The sequence below is a fragment of the Tachysurus vachellii genome, chromosome 15 (assembly GCF_030014155.1).
Source record: "Tachysurus vachellii isolate PV-2020 chromosome 15, HZAU_Pvac_v1, whole genome shotgun sequence".
Lineage (NCBI taxonomy): Eukaryota > Metazoa > Chordata > Actinopteri > Siluriformes > Bagridae > Tachysurus > Tachysurus vachellii.
This window is the reverse complement of record NC_083474.1, coordinates 13,952,711-13,973,108: the sequence shown is the minus strand read 5'-3', so window position 1 is coordinate 13,973,108 and position 20,398 is coordinate 13,952,711. Positions and strand designations below refer to the sequence as shown.

The 20,398-nt window shown below is 37.3% G+C and overlaps 2 protein-coding genes across 3 annotated transcripts in view; both read left to right on the top strand.

Annotated features, from left to right (window-relative positions):
- Window positions 1-13,123, top strand: part of slc7a1b (solute carrier family 7 member 1b) — a 16,142-nt gene extending 3,019 nt beyond the window's left edge. Inside the window, exons 1-12 of one of the 2 annotated variants that reach the window (XM_060888244.1) lie at window positions 1,539-1,678; window positions 2,741-3,166; window positions 3,853-4,011; window positions 4,815-4,980; window positions 5,152-5,282; window positions 5,542-5,764; window positions 7,156-7,295; window positions 9,467-9,569; window positions 10,085-10,293; window positions 10,917-11,068; window positions 11,274-11,382; window positions 11,656-13,123. In XM_060888244.1, coding sequence (XP_060744227.1) covers window positions 2,797-3,166; window positions 3,853-4,011; window positions 4,815-4,980; window positions 5,152-5,282; window positions 5,542-5,764; window positions 7,156-7,295; window positions 9,467-9,569; window positions 10,085-10,293; window positions 10,917-11,068; window positions 11,274-11,382; window positions 11,656-11,855 — 1,962 coding nt within the window. In that variant the 5' untranslated portion in view covers window positions 1,539-1,678; window positions 2,741-2,796 and the 3' untranslated portion in view covers window positions 11,856-13,123. Of the gene's footprint in view, window positions 1-1,538; window positions 1,679-2,740; window positions 3,167-3,852; window positions 4,012-4,814; window positions 4,981-5,151; window positions 5,283-5,541; window positions 5,765-7,155; window positions 7,296-9,466; window positions 9,570-10,084; window positions 10,294-10,916; window positions 11,069-11,273; window positions 11,383-11,655 lie in introns of those variants that run through there. The other variant, XM_060888246.1, reaches the window with a different exon arrangement.
- A 1,208-nt stretch (window positions 13,124-14,331) lies between these two features.
- mtus2b (microtubule associated tumor suppressor candidate 2b) overlaps window positions 14,332-20,398 on the top strand; it is a 34,895-nt gene continuing 28,828 nt past the window's right edge. Inside the window, exon 1 of the mRNA XM_060888424.1 lies at window positions 14,332-14,464. The gene's annotated coding sequence lies outside the window, so the exon portion shown is untranslated. The remainder of the gene's footprint in view (window positions 14,465-20,398) is intronic.

Below are 20,398 nucleotides of genomic sequence, written 5' to 3'. Positions count from 1 at the left end.
ATGAAGTTTTAAGGACAACTGATTAATATTTCTTCCTTAACAAATGAAAAGAAATATGTTTGTTCTAGAGAAGACAATCTCACAATCCTGTTAATTAGATAAGAGTTCACTGGACTTTATTTTTAGCAGTATAACTTTTTTATTTTGGTTCATTTTACACATCATTGCATAGGAGTCACAGTTATATAAATATCAAACTGATGTCCTTTCCAATGTGACATTCCTAGTATGTCACTTGTTCCTGTCGAGCCTCTGTTCTGTGATTGGTGGACAGAGGGGCTGGGCCTCAACCCTGCCTACGTATTTGTTGTGGTCGTTGTGGTGTTTTTTGGTAATAAATAGAAGCACTTGTGAAAGTTACTGTGCATACATAACAATGATAAATGGAAGGTTGGATTCACAGGCTGTTTTTGTCACTCTTAAAATGTAAAAGACAAAAGTGAATGTTCTGCTGTGTATTGTGCAACTGCCTGCTTCACACCAGCACCTGGTTTTTCATAGGGATTTCTACTGACGTCTGAATGGGCCACTGATAGATGCCCGTAAACAAGGACTTTCAGATGATCCAGCGATGACATCACCCATCATTGTTCTCAAGCGTTTGATTGTTCCTTAATAATGGCATTCTATATGCAACTAATCTTTATGAATACGGTTGGAAAATCCAATTGATTGTAAACTAAATCAGTGGTTAGATAACATCGTAGAAGAGAGAGACAAAAAAATGACAGTAAAAGGTGTGACTGGTTGGTGCAGGTTCTCCTTGAAATACCAAGCAGTTTCATGACCGAAAAATTCCTTTCTGTTTGCTAATCAGAAATGGCATTGTGCTATTTATTTTTTTTATTCCTCTACTGTACCTCTTTATTTTTTTATTCCTCTACTGTACAACAATCTCAGCAGCTAAAATAAGGAGTGTGACATTGGTGTTGCTATAATAAATGGATTGCTAAAAGTGTTTGCCGATAAACTGGGTGCAAACCTACAGTAAATCATTCACTCACCAAGCTTTATACATTTAAAACTTACGTACCCCCTGTTGCTTTTGGCACGAATTTCAAGATTTTTAAATGATTGTGGCTAAGAGAGGAACATTTCAACCAATAATCGTTCGCAGAGCCAGGCAAACTTTTAAAATTATATTGCGTTTTAGAAATTTACCTTAGAGACAACTGCACAATTCTGGGTAATTTGTTTATTTATTATTTATATCAGTTGGGTCAGAGAACAGAAAATTAGTTTCACATTGTTAGTTTTAAGCTCATATAATTTCATATCTAAGAACATCACAGTTTAATTGAAGGTGAGAGAGGCTTAATTGTTCTTTGGACTCTTTGCTTATCAAAACTGTGCAGTCCTTTAATCTATTGTTATGAAGCATGTCATTGTAGACAGTGGATATTATAAAAAGCAGATGAGGAGGTGTTGGCAAAGTCAGCTGCTAGAGTCACCTGGCCATGTGACCACACTCTGGTCTATTTCTGGGCCTGATTGGGTTGGTGCTCACAAGGGAATCTGCTGTGTCTGAGAAGTACAAAGAAGAAAATTACATCCCCTTGCTTATGATCAGCCGTGTACCTTCATTTGGTGGATGATTTCTGATTTATGTTAGTCAATGATTTTGACGTGAAAAGATTCCTTTAATCTGCTCTGGGTTGTGCCGTAGCTTTAGGCGTTGGTAAGTCGATTATGTTTTGTATCTTAATTTTGGATTTTTTATTTATTTATTTTTTTAATTGTTAATTAGGATTTTATTCTTAATTAGGGTTTTGAGTACAGTTTTAAGATATGAGGTGAACTGCACTTTGTTTCCCTTTTAGATTGCGCAAAGAGTTTACATTTCTAAACATTGGAGCTTTGTTAAACAGTGTGGTGTAAATGTCAGTGCGAGTATGATCCTGTTTCACCATGCCACATGAGCCTGACTATGCAGGTGTGCCCATGTATTATGTGTTGCCGCTTTTGCCTTTGTTAAAAAAAAAAAAAAAAAAAAAAAACCTTGCTGTTAAATCTAGTTAACATCTCCAGCTTTTAAGCCCATCGTTATCTACAAATACAAGTGAAACACTGAAGATTAGACTTACAGTAACAGTTTCCATGTAATTAAAACCTTTGGCGTATTTCCAAAGAAATGAAATTAATTTTCTTAACATATTTAACAATGGTTTGGGGATCAGCCTGCATTTACAACCCATTCACTAATATTAACAATTGTGACTGTTTTGACACTTGAAAGCATCTTTTCAAGCATTTTTAAACTTTTTTTTTTTTTTTAAGAGTAATTATTATTATTAGAAATCTAACTGTGCTGTCAGCTGGATAGCATCTTTAGGGTAAATACAGTTTAAAAAAAGAAGGATGTTTAATTTAACGTCTGCATGTGCGACATGTATTCAGATCTGTAGACTGTGGCACAGTGAGTATTTTTCTGACTCGTCATCTGGTTACTGGAATTGTTTTGTTTTGGGTTTATACGACAGAAGATAACGACAAAAAATAATCCTCTCTTGAATTAAATAAATAGTGATTCTATGTTAAAAATTATGCATTTTACAAACTAACTATTTTAACTTCCACATTATTTTTTTTAACTTTAACATGATTCTACATTGTTGTGTTAATAAAATGTTGATTAGATAAAGTGTCTTCAGTCGTGAGTTATTTTTTTTGCTTTGTATGTTGTAAAAAAAAAAAAAAAAAAAAAAAAAAAAAAAAAATCCCCTTCTTTCTTCCCCTACAGGTCATAGACCCTACATTGGAGAACTGTGTGTATGTGTGTGCGTGTGAAGCTTTGCCATGGTTCTCTCTGTGCTGCAGAGCTTTGGGAAGAAGCTTCTGCGTGTGAAAGCGGTGGATTGCAGCACTGAGGATTCACGCCTTTCACGATGTCTCAACACGTTTGACTTGGTGGCACTGGGTGTGGGCAGTACCCTCGGCGCTGGCGTGTATGTGTTGGCAGGCGCTGTAGCTCGGGAAAATGCCGGCCCTGCCATTGTGCTCTCGTTCCTCATTGCTGCTCTGGCCTCGGTCATGGCTGGTCTGTGTTATGCTGAGTTTGGAGCACGAGTGCCCAGGACAGGGTCTGCATATCTGTATAGCTACGTGACTGTGGGAGAACTGTGGGCCTTCATTACCGGCTGGAACCTCATCCTGTCATACGTCATAGGTGGGTTATCTTAGGTTTATCCATGAAGATAGGTCTTTATCCTGAAAGAGGAAAACAAGTTTGTTTAATAGGGCTTATTTACAAAATATAGTTATGGCCATATTCTTAAAGGACAGAGCCATCTCTCAGGGTTAGATTCAAATACATGCTGAGGTTAAAAGAAAAACAAGCATGATTAAGGGAAGTAGAAAGTACAAATACGAGTAACGCCTTACACTGGTACAAAAAGGGGAAAAGATGTAAGAGTGAGAAACAGAAGTGAGACATAGGCAAAAGATCATGTCTGTAAAACTATTCAGAGTTACAGTTACTACAGCTAATCTAACAAAAATGTCTAATCTGGAATAGAATTTGTGTTTTTTGTGTAATACTGACTGTAGTACTGTATGTAGTTTCCCCACGAATGCCATTTCACTGGAATTAGAAGAACAGTTTCATAAAATTTCATAAAAACATTTAACCAGTGTACAACGGTAAATATTATCCCTTATCTTGGTCAAGTCCATGTTGAAAGTTGTCACAAAATACACAGAGCAGCTTCGCAGCAATAGATTATTCTAGATTAGATTTGGATCTAGATTTCATCTCTTGTCTAGACTGTGATATTTAATATCTGACGTTTTAGGTTCCGTGATTGTTCCTGGAAATCAAAGTGATTTGTTTTTGTCTTGAAATCTCTCTATTAGGGACATCCAGTGTAGCTCGAGCCTGGAGCGCTACATTCGACGAGCTCATAGGAAAACAAATCGAGATGTTCTGCAGGAACCACATGAGCATAAACGCACCGGGGGTTTTAGCCGAGTACCCAGACATATTCGCTGTGCTCATCATCCTCATCCTGACTGGTAAATCAGCTGAAATGTATTTCTAAACTTATTTTCCTTAATGATTTTACCTCCCTATATTTCTCCACACCTCTGAAATCGATTTAGTAGTTTAACTAGATTTTGATCATTTTTTTTCTCAACTTAAAACCTATTCAGTAATGAATAAAGTTAATAATTATTTAACTAATTGTTAACAGATGTTATTTACATCAGTCCATCCACCATGACACGTGACTTGTGTATGCTGCATATTCATGCCATGTATGGAGTTTTTTCTTTAATATGCCACAGAGATTCATTTGAGAATTTGACTGTGACCGATTTAGTTCTAATGATGAATGAATATTAGAATATTATTTCTTTCCAAATAATTATATTTACATTTCTGGAATTTTGGCTGACACCCTTATTCAGAGCGACATACATTATTTTATCTCATTTTATACAGCTGAGGGTTAAGTGCCTTGCTCGAGGGCTCAGCAGTGCAGCCTGGTGGACCTGGGATTTGAACTCATAACCTTCTGATCAGCAGTCCATAACTTTAACATGCTTTTCTCTATAAATATCATCAGAGAAATGAGAGTATAGTTATATAGTATATTTTTGCATAACTTTTTTTTTTTTTTTGTACAACAATTGCTTTTAAAGACAAAAAGCACACATTTAATCTTTCTGACCTACTATATCACTGCAAATATGAGCTTGCAATGAGTGTAAATATTGCACTCTTGCTATTCATACAGTGCAAATAGGATCTTGTATCTTTACTTACTACGCACAGATCCTGCTTTGTTTATGCTTTGTGGATGTGTTGTGTTCAGGGCTGCTGGCATTTGGAGTGAAGGAGTCTGCTATGGTGAATAAAGTGTTCACTTGTGTCAACGTGCTGGTGCTGCTGTTCGTCGTGATCGCGGGGCTGATCAAAGGATCAATCAAAAACTGGAACCTGAATCCAGAAGAGATTCTTAACAGAAGTTTGAGTGCAAAGTAAGTTCATCATGAGTGAGTCTGGCGTGCGTGGGCGATCCTGAGCGATCCGCCTCCTATTTTTTATTTTTTTTTTGTTTTTTTAAACATGTTAATCATCTGGGTAAATATACTTTTTTTTTTTCTATCTTTCTTTCTTTCTTTCTTTCTTTCTTTAAAAATCCTTTCTAGTGAAACAGCATTGCCTTCACGTGACAGTCTGGGAGATGGAGGCTTTATGCCATTTGGCATCACTGGGGTTCTCTCAGGCGCTGCTACCTGCTTTTATGCTTTTGTCGGGTTTGATTGTATCGCTACTACAGGTAAGAGACTGAATTTTGCATATTATGATTTTTACATTGTTCAGGTTTTTCTTGGGGAAAAAAAGCGATGGTAAAACATGAGAGAGAAAAGATTACAACTAATTATCTTCTGCTTGTTCCGTCTTACTACCCGTTTTTTAATATGAACATCAGATTTGTAGTAATGTGTTGTAAATCTCTGTACAGGGCTAAAAATGTCTCCACACTGGTTCTAGGTTTGCTGTGTGTGTTTAATGTGCCTGCTGTTCTCTTTCTGCAGGAGAGGAGGTGAAGAACCCACAGAGGGCCATCCCTATTGGCATTGTGTCCTCACTGCTCATCTGCTTCGTGGCCTATTTCAGCGTGTCTGCAGCTCTTACTGTAATGATGCCATATTACATGTTAGATAAAAACAGCCCACTGCCCGTGGCCTTTAAATACGTGGGCTGGGATGGTGCTACGTACGCGGTGGCAGTCGGATCGCTCTGTGCGCTCTCCACCAGGTAAACGCAGCTCTCATGTCGGGGTTTAATCGGTCTAGTTGTATAGTCAATAAGCTTTCAATGTTGAGTATTTTTCTAAATGATTATCTGAAGAGGTCCTATATGTAAATGATCTGTTAGTCTCATGAAGCCTTACAGCATACAGATTTTAAGTTAGGTTTTGCTGACTGATTGTATTCTTTCCTTCCACATTAATATGTTTTTAATTATAGATCATACCTGCAAACTAGTCGCTTTTCGGCGAAATTCGCCATTTTTAATCAAAATATGTCATTTGTGTGAATCGTGTAGACCCGAAGAGGTTTTTTTTTTTTGGGGGGGGGGGGGGGGGTCTTTAAGCTGCGTCCGAAACCGCTTACTTCCATCCAATAATTAGGCGAAGTAGTGCTTAGGCGGCTTTAGGGGGGCTTAGCCCTCAGTGAGAATTTAAAACAAGAAGAGTTTTATATTATATATTATCTGACAACTCTGGTAATAAGAATAGTGAAATTTCACTGCTTTTGGTTGCCGTCTTTGCGGCGATTAACATTATAGATAAACGCATCCAGCTCTGACTGCGCGTGCATGCTCTGCGTACCTGTGCTTCTCCGTTCAAATAAGGCACTTTTGAAAGACTACAACGCACGCACGTAAAAGCAAAGTAAAAAAATCGCTCTTGGATCAAACTGATAATTTTCTTTCCCATCCACGGCATGTCCTGCATTTTAACGTAATTTTACGTATATTTCGAACCTTGTCACCTTTTTCACCTCTTGTGAGTTTGCAGGTATGATAGATAAGTTAATGAATTTCAGCTCATAGTGTGCACAGGCCTGCTTCATTTATTTTCCCCGCTACCCCTTTGGTCTGCCAGTCTGTACCGGCTCACATTATTTTCTTAGTTGGTTCTCTTTTCCAGAATTTAAACAAATCAGTCGTTTCACCTGCTGTGACTCTGACCGCAGTAAAGCATTTTCTGAGGATTAAAAATGAAAACTGAAAGTGTCGCACCTCTCCACCAGAGGAACACGCTTTGTCAGATGCACTCTTACGTTAATGAATGCAGCCGTTCTTCATTCCACAAGCTTCACGTTTAATTGCCCACTTGAGAGTAAAAGCAGACCACTCCCATAAATGTTTTTTTTGATGGCGGTCACAATGCAGGTCTTTATAACAGGCTAACATCTTTTACCTGTGTTTAATGAAAACCTTCACACAAACCTGCTAACATGAATAACAATGAATTGTTAGTAGGAACTAGTGAGCATAATTTGTTTACATCGTGCTAATACGTTTCCCGCAATGTGTTTTCTTTAATATTAGCAATATTGATGGTGTCTATGCCTAATGAATCAAATTGTGTGCCATTACTTACTTGCATGGCTCTGTCTTTTTCCCTTACCTTCCACTAGTCTACTAGGATCCATGTTTCCAATGCCCAGAGTTATATGGGCCATGGCTGAGGACGGGCTGCTTTTTAAGTTCTTGGCAAAGATCAACGACAAATCCAAAACCCCTTTAATGGCCACTCTAACCTCAGGCGTTGTGGCAGGTAAGAAATTAAAACCACTAATCGATCTAACCCAAAGAAATTAAAACCACTAATCGAGTGGTTTCCTTCACAGATCTTTCTGGAAATGTCATTTAGCACGCACTTTCTTCCACACGTCCCCACTGAACGGTTATACAAAAATCCTACCTTTGCCATGGCAACTTTTTGTTCAGAATTTGGCAGCATTGCTCCTGTAAATGAAGTCAGATTAGTTCTGGAAAGAGAACACTCCATTCTGGCGCAAGTTTCAGTTTGTATTTGGGTCAAATGAATGAATACAATCCCTCAATTCTCTCCCTTTCTCCCCCTTTTCTTCATCCATTCCATCCATTCTGTGCCTCAGTTTGCTGGGCTCCATGTTTCCCCTGCCACGCATTATCTTTTCCATGGCGTGCGACGGTCTTCTCTTCTCCTACCTGTCTCCCCTCAGTGAGAGGAAGACGCCCATTGTCTCCACCATTGTGGCAGGGCTGTTGTCCGGTAAGCTTGAAGGGGAAGAGGACCAACCTGAATGTCGGCTATATGCAAGGGTTACCTTGATAAAACTTTACTAATCCCTCATTGTGTGACAAGAAGCAGTGTCTAGTTGGTGAGGAGTGATAAGTGCCCAGTGACGTGAAGAAATATCTTACTCAGGCAAGGTTTGGTTCACTTACTGCAAAAAATGTCTGTTAATAAACATTTTGGAAATGCCCTTGACAGTAGAGCATCTGTCATATGGGTCCTACAACGAGTGTGTTGAAACATATAGTAGTGAGTATTGAAACCCTGTCAGTGTTCCTGATTAAATTCCCTTATTTTATGCTACCTTTTAGACCTCAACTATCTAAAACTAAGAAACTTGGCACATCTGTGTGATGTATTGGAATGAAACAGTAAGCATATGGAGTGCATTTGAATCTAATTGAAAATGCTCGATGGTCAGTGATATTTGACTGTGCTAGTTATCAGCCTCTCGTGCCTTTATGCAAACATGATCTTATCAGTCATCAGTGAATTTCATATCGATAAAAGCGTCTAAATAAATATATATAGATAAAAGGACATGTAGAAACCAAGAGCAGTCTGATGATGATGAAGATACAAAGCCCACCACATATGGCACAATACTACACAGAAGAATATGTGAACACTCCCATCCTCAGGTGTCTTCAGCCTGGCACTGCCCACCATCATTTGACTATGAAAATGATGTAAATCATATGCTATTGCCTTCACACTCATTAAATCGTTCATGGAGTCTTTATGTCCTGTGAATGTGAACATTCTCATCCAAGAAAGACCATCAGCTCAGAAATATTTATTCATGGTAAAATATAATTATGTTGGCTTTGTAGAAGCCAACATTCTGTTTTCCTATTTAAGCTTAGACAAATATTTTTCAAGAGTAATTCCTCCTAGGGCTTTCGAGCCACATGCACTAAATTCGGATATGTTGTAGACCCTGCTCTGAAGTTTGTTGCTATTACTTTTCTAAGCGATCCGAGTTCCGGTACTTCCGGTACCGGGTCTCAAAATGGCCTTTTTTCCCATAGACTCCCATTATAAATTTTGGAGGTTTATAACACGGCAAGGTTTCGAACTGTCTACACCAAACTCAGCCAACTCCTTTAGGGTGATACTCTGAACAAACCTTTAAATTTGTGTACCGACTGGCCTTCCGGTTGTGCCGCAGCCCCGCCCCCAAAATATGCAAAATCAAAAATTAGCACAACATGGACATGTGACATATCAAAACACTCAGAACAATGAGGGAAACTTCCTCAAGAGTATTCAGATGATATCACATGCTTGTCTCCACTTGCCTCCAAATGTTTTGCCACCCTATCTTTCTGTCCACTTGCTTCTAAAAGTAAAACTGTCCCTTATGTCCACTCGCCTCCATAACGCACCGGCCTTTGCGAATACTTGCTTCATCAAAGCCAACATCAAAGTTTGTCGTGACGAACTTTACAAATCTAGTTTTACACTGATTTGCAGTAGTCTTTTACGTGAAGGAGAAAGGTGGAGCCAAACCACACCATCACAATGCCTACAACATGCTAATCCTTATCTCTGCTCATTAATAATTACTTAAATTCAGTACATTTCTGCTATTTCCATGTGACCATCTGTAACCTTTTAATAAAAAAATGATTGAATGTTAAGCTTAATTTTCATCTTTGTTGTAGCTGTGATGGCTTTCCTGTTTGACCTGAAGGATTTGGTGGATCTCATGTCTATTGGGACATTGCTGGCGTACACCCTAGTGGCTGCTTGTGTCTTGGTTTTGAGGTATTTCTTTATATTGAATAGACTTTACCTAGGAGAGACCTCAGATTGGTGTAATTCAGTCCATTCAGGATTGATTTTATTTATTTGGGATTGCAGAATTAAACCCAAAATCAAGCAAACTTCATGATATTCAATGAAGCTTGCAATTTCTTCAGATTTGGCCAGATTTGTGTGAGGTCATCAACACACCATCAAACATAGAAAGAAAAAAAAAAGTTGTACAAAGTAATCACATACATGTCTACTTTTAGTAGTTCCAGAAAATATCTGTTCTTGCAATTTCACCAATTCAAGTAGATTTATGGGAGAAAAAAGCAGAAAAATTCACAGGTTGCATTGCAAATATTAAAAAGCTTCAGCCAAATCATTTTCAGCCATTTTCTGCTGTAACAATTAAAAAAAAAATACAAAAAATCTCCTGGAGGAACTGAAGAGCAAATTTTACTATGCAAATACCCCCTAACAGTTTTTCAGTCAGAATTATACCCCAAAGTTTAAATCTTTTGTCTTCTCAGGTACCAGCCGGAGCAGCCCAGTGTGAATGTGCAATATCAGATCGCGGGGACTCAAGATGACACTGAGCCAGACTCCATTAGTGATAGCAGCTCAAATTACCTAACTAAAGCTCAAGACGAGTGCACGCTCAGGAACCTGCTTTTCCCTAAAAACACAGACCCCTCACGGCTGTCTGGGTTCACTGTCAACATCTGCACCAGTATAATAGGTCAGAAACACAAGCCAAACACTGAAACACTTTCCACAGGGCTTAAACTTGCAAACGTAGGGCGTTGTTTAAAACTTGCAGGGCTACATAAATCTTTCTAAATCATGATCACGATTTTCTATTTCGTTCAACGTGACTGACGGCAATGTTTGTTTTTTAGATCATTAGATTGGTTTCATTGAATCGTTTATTCACTAACGATTCTTAATATAAAATTGACCTTCATTGTTTTGTTCCTAAATACGTATATGTGAGTAATTAGGATGAACTGAATTATTGTGATGTTGTACAACATTGTGATGTGTAGGTTTCATGTTTAGACCTCCTCTCTTATTCACTGAGCCAAACACATAAAGCCTCATACTGAAGAGAGCTTGAATCTAATGTTAAGTGAAAACTGTTGTATTGTAGCCATGATTGAGAGATTGTGTTGCCCTATGCAGTGAGGGAAAGAGTCTAACATGCCATTCTAAAAAAAGAAATCTATCCTCTGATTGATTATTTTCCTATAACAACACACAGCCATTTTTTTATTCCTTACATTTACACATTATCTACATTCAGAACACACATACAACACTTGTACACACTTTTCTTATGGATTTGCATGTCTGTCTCCACAGGTGTGTTGGTGTGTGTTTTCTGTATTGTAGCAGTACAGGGTGCCTTTCAGGTCTGGTCTCTAGCTATGTTGGGAGTTCTTGCTGCAGTATGTCTCCTATTCACGTTGGTAATCTGGCGGCAGCCTGAGAGTAAAACCAAGCTATCCTTTAAGGTAATGACAACTTTAGAAATGAACTGAAAGAAACCGTTGAGAATAGTAGCTTAATAAATAAGCAAGACAATAATGATAGAAAAAGCTATAATGAACATGTTGGTGTTTTTTTTTTTTTTTTTAAATCAATGGTAACATTTTACAGAAATGACAAGCTGGTGAACATATGAAGTGTAAGTAAGTGGTGCATGTCTGCTCTTTTCAGGTTCCTCTGCTCCCTTTCCTGCCTGTGCTCAGTATGTTCATTAATGTCTACTTGATGATGCAGCTGGACAGAGGCACCTGGCTTCGTTTTGCTATCTGGATGGCAATTGGTAAATCTCACCCCTTAACTAGCTCCTTAGACACTGAAGTCTTCAGTCATCAAGTTACCAGTATATGAAGTACCATATTATAATGCTATAATGTACCCAAACACAGTGATAGTTCCAATCACAGAGTACTGATGAAAAAGTTTGCAGATTCTCCTGGAGCCATCAGCTTCTGCAACTCATTATTCTGTATTAAACCCATTATTCTACTTTTAACTGACATTCCCTCGGTGCCCTCAATCTAAAAATAATTTGTCTCTTATTTTTTTAACCCAGGGTTCTTCATTTACTTTGCTTACGGGATCAGAAACAGCACGGAGGCCACATTGGCCAGTAATATAACAGAAGATGACAACTCCTGTGTGTCAGGCAAACCAGTGTGTAGAATAAATGGACCTCCAGCCTCAGAGAAAGAGGCCTTTCTCCCCCATAGTGTCAATGCAAACGAGGAGGAGGAAGAGGACAGTGACTCCTAAGGATGCTCTAATGCCTTCTGGTCTTGTTTTGTAGAGAAATGAACAGGACAGCTCGGCTATTCGCAGACAGAAGGTTACAGACCTGTCGTTTTGCGATGCCAAGGTCTAGAGCATTTTCAGAATCAGAGCTTTATTGGTTATGTTCATGAGTTTGACTGTGATAAGTATTGCTGACTGTGATCAGTACCAGCTGTGCGTGTGTCTCAGATTCTTTCAGTACTCATGAATACAGAAGTACTGGGTGCTATTTTGTCTGACAAATTACTTGGTTTTAAATTATGTTGCCAAATTGTTTTCCTTTAGTAAGTTATGAAATGTTTCGTATCATGTATATTGCTGAATCATGTATAAGTTGCTCATGAGCCGAGGCTGTGTGTTGAGTGTTTCTCTGTCCTGGGTGTGTATCTGGGCTTGTACTATCAGAGAGGACACTCTGGTTTTTACTGCAATATTTTGTTCTTCCCTCATCAGCTTTAAGTATGACTGTGTGCACTTCCTTATCTTTGAATGTCTCTCCGCTACACCTCCAGCTGCTGTGCCATAGATTTAAACGTTCAAGTTTTTCTCATCAGGTCAGATGGCTTTTCCTGAGGGAAAATGGATTCATTTTTGCAATTCAGTCTTTTCTGTGCAAATACAGGGGGAGGATGGATAAAACAAACTAGCATTATCAAGAAAGAGGCAGTAAAGATGTTGGAAATCGGGAGAATGTAGAATGAGCATTAATTGAGTGCTTTGGTCAAACTTTCTATAGGGTTATAGGGTTGTTTTGTTCTGTAATATAAATGGTTACTAATAGGTAAGAATTGCAGTGCCTTGATATTTTTCCTCTAATGGTCTAATAATGTGTGTGTGTGTGTGTTTTCTTCATCTTTTTGTATTGTGATGTGACGGTCTGTGGATTAATGTATTATTTATGCTGCATCCTACTTTATTTGAGCCACCTACTACTTCTGTCTATTCACACCATGCTTTCTCTTTTAAATATCTCATACATGGAACTTTGTGTGTGTCATTTTTAGATTGCATAATAATTCCCCCCAAAATACTACAAAAGTACCCTTACACTTTTAGGAGTAATTATTTATGATCTATCCCCTTTGAGGGAGACCTTTAACAGTTCTTTGCAGAACACTATCAAAATGTGCGTGGATCTTTTTGACACAGATGGGTCTTTCTGACATCATTATTTGCAGAATGTATAGAATTACCAGCTGTATATATATATAATGTATATATTGTATTCTGTCCTAATAAATTATTTACTTCTTTTAAAAAAAAAATCATGAATCTCTTTGGGTTGTGTTTTTTTTTTTGTTTTTTTTTGATGAATTATGTACATCTACAGTGAAGGTTATTGCTTCAGTTCCATTTATTTATTGCTTCAATTGCATTTGTTTTACATTAAACTCTTTTTCTGTGGTTTCTGGATACTCTAATGTTTGGTAGCCTAACACTGCAGGTTTAGTTTACCACAATATATTGAATTGGCTGATGCAATACTGATTACAATATGCTGTTAAAGCCTTGTGTCTCTTGAAGGACTTCATTTGAATCATGCAAATTGTAGTAAGTTTCTTTTGGTCTTTGTGTGATGCAGCATGTAACCAGAAGAGGTCAGTATATTTAAAAAGCCTCACTTTTTAAAATATGAAGTTCAATATAAAATTGAGCTTCTGTTGGTGAGCACTATCTGAATACCCATCAGGTCCTCTTGACTATTTCTTTTTTCCATTTGTTAGATTTTGTAGTTTTATTTCATAGACTTTAATTGTTTGGTGGGTTTGTCTGCTTTTCTGGTTATACACCTGATGTGCTCAAAAGAATTCTCTGTTTTGAGGAAACATGGTGGATTTTAATACCAGTTTCTGCCTCAGTAAACAAGTGTTTGGCCAAAGGTACCTGACCATCTACCCGTATAGAGCAGTTAGCATTCTAGTGTTCATACAGGTGTTCATTGGGGTTCAGGTCATTGCTTTGAGCAGGCCACTTGAGTTCTTCCACTCTGGAATACAGGTTTGTGACTCTTAGTTCCAATAAAGGGAAATCTTAATGTTACATCATACAGAAGCATTCAATAGAGCTGTCTTAAAAACTTTGATGCAACGGTCTGGGGGATATCATCATATGGGTATGAGGAATAGGTGTCGACATACTTTTGGTCTTGTAACAGTTATTGTAATTTAGATCTCAGTTTGAGATTTACTGCCATGCTCTGTATAATAATAATAGCATAACAATAATAATTGTAATAATAAACAATAATAACTAATAATCATAATAAGAGTAATAATCATGATGATGATGATGATGATGATAATAATAAAGACTCCCACAGAGGGCCATGTAGGGGCGCTGTTGCCGCGCTTTACTTAATCCTGGGCAGACGAACCTCTAACAAGCAGCATCAAGCCGTTCCGCATCATCCTTCCATTTTTGTGCCATCGCTCCTTGTCACCCCACCTCCCCCCCAACCCCCCACCTCTCTCTCTCTCTCTCTCTCTCTCTGCTGATGATGAGGCTGTGTGTGAACGATCTCTCCATCTCTCCATACAGACATGTGGACTGATCGTGCAACATTTTGTCACTGACGCTGAACGTCATTTAAGGTAAGAACATTTTGTTTACTTCATGATGCTGTGCAGTCTGTGTAGTGTTAAGCTACCTGTCACCTGCTCCTACCCAAGAAGCCCATAAATACCCTGGTGCTGCTGCATTTACCCCCCAACCGCCGCAGCTTATGTAAATGTGTTTCTGTGCAGAAACGTGCACAAGCGTTAAAACGTGTTGGGTCAGTAGGCAAACACCACTGCATGCAGGATATAGCTGTGATCTATAATGAAGTGTGACAGGTATCACTTGCTCTGTGTGTGTGTGTGTGTGTGTGTGTGTGTGTGTGTGTGTGTGTGTGTGCACTTCAAATGTTTATGCATGAAAATAGATATAGATAATAGATTTATGGAGATATTTACAAGGCTGTTTGAATGCACAATTGGTTGTTTTTGATCTATTAAAACCCAAATTCTTGAATTTGTAAATTCTATTTATAATTCTATTAGTTGATCTGAATAATGACAACGTTTATTGTGTAATGAAATGTGGTATACCACTAATTAGAGCAAACCTACTGAAAATCTTACCCGTCATTAATACATCCAACTTTTATAAATCCTTTCTGACTAACACACCATCTAGAGTAGAGTGTACAATCTCAGTGTACAAATTTTCCTGTGTACAAACCATGGCACCACATGCTGTATAATGAAATGTCTAATATTTTCTATGATCACATTTTAGAGGACTTTCTTGGTGCATCTGTCTGTATCAGAATGTAGATGTTGCATGTCAGAAGCACCAAAGTGGAAGTCACAATTACGCAAGAAATCTACAGAATTTTATCTCATGTTATGTTTTTATTTTAGTTTAATCCATTGAGTAAATAGTGTAAATGAGCTTTTTGATTGAGTTCATCTAATACAAACACTATTCAAAATGAATAATATATTAGATATATTAGATATAATCCTATAGGATTAAAATGGCGTGTTTGATGATATAACTGTAAAAAAAAAAAAAAGTGTAATCACTTTAGAATAGCTCTATAACCTCCATGTGAAGTGGCTTGCTGCTGTTTTTATTATGGACGAGTAACTTTTTCTGCTAGGACAATCCGATGAAGGATTGGCTTTATAGAGAAATAGGGGTCCAGCTTGTTTTCTTTCTTGTCTTAATATTTCATGAGGACAGCAGTTCAGAAAGCTAAGTGCCTTAATACAGGAACTGCTCTACCATTACTTCTTGAACTAAAACATTAAAGAGGGGTGACGAGGAAATGTGGAAATGATATATATGGAGTTTAGATTTACCACATAGACAAACCCACAACATACATTACACACGTGTAAATGCCTGCTGTGTGACATACTGTATCCTAATGCCTAAGAGAAGAACAGATGTAACAGACAAGTCCAGTGTATGTTTGCTTGTCTCATTAGGGAACAGGTGTAACAGGCGTGCTCTGAATGCATAAATGGTGACAAGGTGAATTTTAGTATCAGCAGCAGTGATTCTGGTTACACAGCAGGAATAAATCTGACAAACTCAAGTGTGAAAGAGGAAACAAGAGAAGGTACCAAATGCAGCTATGACTAATGGGTTGCTAGTAGTGAGCTTGAGGTGAGCCATGAGCAGCTAAAAGTCACCGAGAACTGTTAAAGATAACACAGCGGTTGTATTTGTTTGTCATTAGGTCAGTGGACTGCACTAACACTTGAGTCACTTTGGCTATAGATTTGATCATACAGTAGATGAGAAATTTTGGACTGATCCGGTGAGAACATAGCAGTACACCTCAGTTGGAATCAAGCCTCTGGATCCTTACGCTTTGATTCTTATTACTGAGATTTGACTTTGTCATGTTGCCTTTAAAGGTGCAGTTTGATTTTTAAAAGTATGTCTATGCATATAAAAGCCTAGAATTTTAAAACATACTATAAAACGTAATAAAGAAGGTTGGTGTGTTCCAGGGGATCTGGCTAGTTTGTTCATTTCAGGTGTTTGATTAATGTTTTTTTCCAGCACAGACTTTAGCTTTACCCCCAGCCAGAACAGATCTGTTCAGCTCTTCTTTACTAAGAAAACACATGAAAGTTGTGGTGTTTATTTCATGTTGCGCTTTTTTTTTTTTTTTTAATTTTAGTGGTAATTCCCTTCATAGGTTGCAGTGGGTTCTGTAAATCATAAACTGCTCCTTAAACACAGGACTGATCTGTTCTGATGTACAAAATTATGGAACATCACAGTAGGCCATAGTATTTCTGTTTACTGACTGCCACTGGATATGGTAGTGGCCAGCCAAGAATGCAGTTATGTTTGGACTTTGGAAAAATTAGAAAATACAATGAGGTATTGATCATAACGGTATTTTTAGCGAAATGAGGTGACACACATCAGCTCCTGTTCGCCTTCTTTATTAGACATTTTAATTATATATATATATATGAAATCTGCATTCAGTGCTGAGTTGTACAAGTCAGACCAAGGAGTTCCAGTCTGATGTGTCTGGAGGATGGAGACAGATCTTTCTCCTTTCATGTTTTTAGAAATGTGTCTGTAATAAATGACTGCTGCATTTGTGACACACTTTACCTCCACTTTGGAAAGCTGATTCTGTATGTGTGTCTGTCTTTAATTGAGCTGTCCTAGGAATTTACAGATGTAGTCATCTGTGTTGGTCCTCCTGGGTTGTTTTTATCTAAATATTTGACTGATCCAGTTTCTTTCTTTATTCTTGCCTTAAATAAATAAATATATTTTTACATCTTTTACAAGTTGATTGGACTGTATCCTTGTTTTATTCCAGCTTATTTTAAGTACTGCCTTTGGGACCTAATTGCTACTGGAAAAGGTTGAGGCATTTAGACTTTGATTTTCTAGAAAGTAGGTCACTTTAGATGATTTGCACATAGGAGTAAGGCACTGACTAATAAAGCCAATTCTAAAGCCATTGTTAACTTCTTGCAAATCAAACTTTGATGTTTTGAAGGTTTAAGGTCTTTGTGCTGGACCTTTCCAGATATTTATTATAGTTGACTGTGGCAGCCTTGGTACTTGTAACTAGTAACTGTGGTAAGTCTACACTTATTGGCCACTTTAATAGGAATGTACCACCTGAACCAGTCAGCTAAAGCTCCAGGTGAAAATCATTCAGGTCAAGAGCTTCAGTTAACGTCACTAAGTCTTCTGCAATTGTCCAGTGGGTGAGATTGTGCCACCTGTAGCCCCAGATTTGTGTTTATGGCTGACAGGAGTGGAACCCCTTGAGAATTTATGCTGTTGCCGATTTGCCTTAAGATATGTCAAGTGGATATTTACGTTACTGTAGCCTTTCTGTTTTTGGACCTTTTTCATCTACATGGGGTTTCACTCACAGAACTGTTGCATATTGGATGTTTTTAGACTTTCACACCATTCGGTGTAAATTCTAGACCCTGTTGTGGCTGAAAAATCCAGCAAAACTACTGTGTGCCAGGCATTAAAGACCATACCACTGCCAAGGTCAGAGAGATTATTTTCTCCCCTGAAATCAACTGATAGTTGATTTGAACAGTAACTGAACCAGTTTTATTTAGTGTGCTGCTGCCATATGATTGCCTGATTGGAATATATGATATATTTAAAATTCCTATCTATCTATCTATCTATCTATCTATCTATCTATCTATCTATCTATCTATCTATCTATCTATCATAAATCTTTATGATTATGCAATTTTGGACTCCTCTTTGGAATAAAGTGATTATATGATATCATTACAAACATTGTTCCATTGTTGAAATCTGCTGAATTTCCTTTAGCTAACTAGCTAGCTAACAAAATGGTTAATGTATGTTTTGGTGTTTGGGCTGGACAGAGGTTTACTGTATATTATTAACTTTCGTCCTTACAAAACAGGTTTTAGGGCAGTTTCATGACATTTGGGCATTCTTCTGATTCTAACAGAGGGGTTTGTATTGACACTGTATTCTAATCTGTTTATTCAGATTTATTAGACCTTTATGCATCATGGTAATAAAGACTTGAATATTGTTCAACTTTTGCTTTAACGTAGGTGTTAAAGTAACAACATCTAAAGTCAAAAAAATCATGAACGATTTCTACACATAGCTGCAGACACTTTTGGCAGACGATATTGTAATTATTCACCCTGTGAACAAGAAATGCTCTCCTTTATGTAGATTGTTTGAAATTGTTTTAGACTACCAGAAGCTCTGTAGGCACAGAACATTTTAATCTATGAAAAAAGTAGGTCAGGTTCATATCTGGGGAAGATGGAGGGACACATACTGTACACCCAAAGCAGCTTGCTACAAATTCAGGGTCACAAAATCCAGATAATTGTACACTGTTAAGCCATTTTCCACTGAATAGGCTTGAATAATAAGCCTACGTTTATCATTTTACCTCTATTTCTTTTGCAGTAAGACAGACAGCATACATTTTGGTCTCTTATTCAAGCCATACTTCTTGTTTTCTGCTGGTGACAGGGACAAGAATTGTCATGTGTAACTGACAAGGCAATTTGTCACAGTCTTTTTCTGCTTCACATTGGTTGAATATTTATTACTTTAGAAATCATAACTGTTAAAATGATTATATTAGTGTGATGTACTGTGAATAATTCCCTGACACTATAATCACTATAATCTTTGACAGTCACTATACTCTTCATATTTAATAAAGAAGACATTTTTACAGTTTTTAGTAGTACATGTACTATACCTTAGAGATGTATGAATAAGTCTATGAAGGATGAATGCTTTTTTTTTTGGCACGGTTACTCTGACCATCTGCTCAGTGCATCTATGGTATTTGTCACAACATAACAGGTTTAAAGAATTTTTCTCAATCATGAAAATGTCACCAATCAATTTAAACACTGCCATTTCATTTTTAGTCAGTGCATTTTAAGCCTATAAATATAAATTGATTAGATTTGAGACTCAATGGACAGAAATGGCAGACATCTAAATATATAGTTGTATTTTTTCAAGCATCTACTTAGACTTTGTGGTACAATACTATACATTAAAGCTGTTTAATGTGGTCTGGCCTAACTAAAATATCTCAGTATACTTTTCAAGTAATCTTATCTACTGTAAGACTTTAATTTTTTTTAACTAAAGTACAGTATACACGTGTGTTTCGTTTGGGAATAAATGTACCTTCTCAAAACATTTGTGTGTCTTTACCTCAGGCAGTGATTAACCTTCTGGCATGGTTTTAGAGCCAGACGTGTTGCTGGGTCAAAACAGAGCTTATGCTTTGCTTTTATTTGATCATTTACTGTATGCCTACTGTATTTTCCAGCATTCATAAATAACAATGTACAAATTCTACAATGATTTCACAAAATTATGCAACATTGACAGTGCTATTTACAGCAAGCACATAAAGAAGGAAGTAATTGTTCTTGCGATGTACAGAAATGCCAGGCTCCTTTTCAGGGCTACATATACTGATGTATATTTACTAAACATCGTGTGGCCTGTGTTGTGGGTTATCTATTAAAAAAAATCATGAAAATCAAGAGAGGTCTTTTTATATGAACATATTGTAAGCTTAGTTTTAGTGTTTAGAGTTTGAATGTTTAAGGAGTAAGCATCCTTCCTGTTTAGAAAAATCTATACAGAATAATCTGTTTATGTCTAATTTTTTATGTCCTGATGACAGTTTTTTTGTCGGTCTGAGTCTGGATTTGACTTAATAACAAGAATCAGATAGAAAAGATGATCATAGAATAGGTAATGTGATAACAAAGCCTAACACTAGTTTGAAAACTCTATACCACTCTTAAATCTCTCCCATCTCTGAGGCATTTATATCACCATTGAACAATACGTTTTACCAAAATATCTGTGAGGACAATAAGACAGTCTGCGCAAAAAACATCCAGTATTTTTTTGCTGTGAAAGGGAAACATTTTGCTGTGAAAGGGAAACAAGTCATAACATAAGCAATGAGGCTCTCAGACATAGACAAT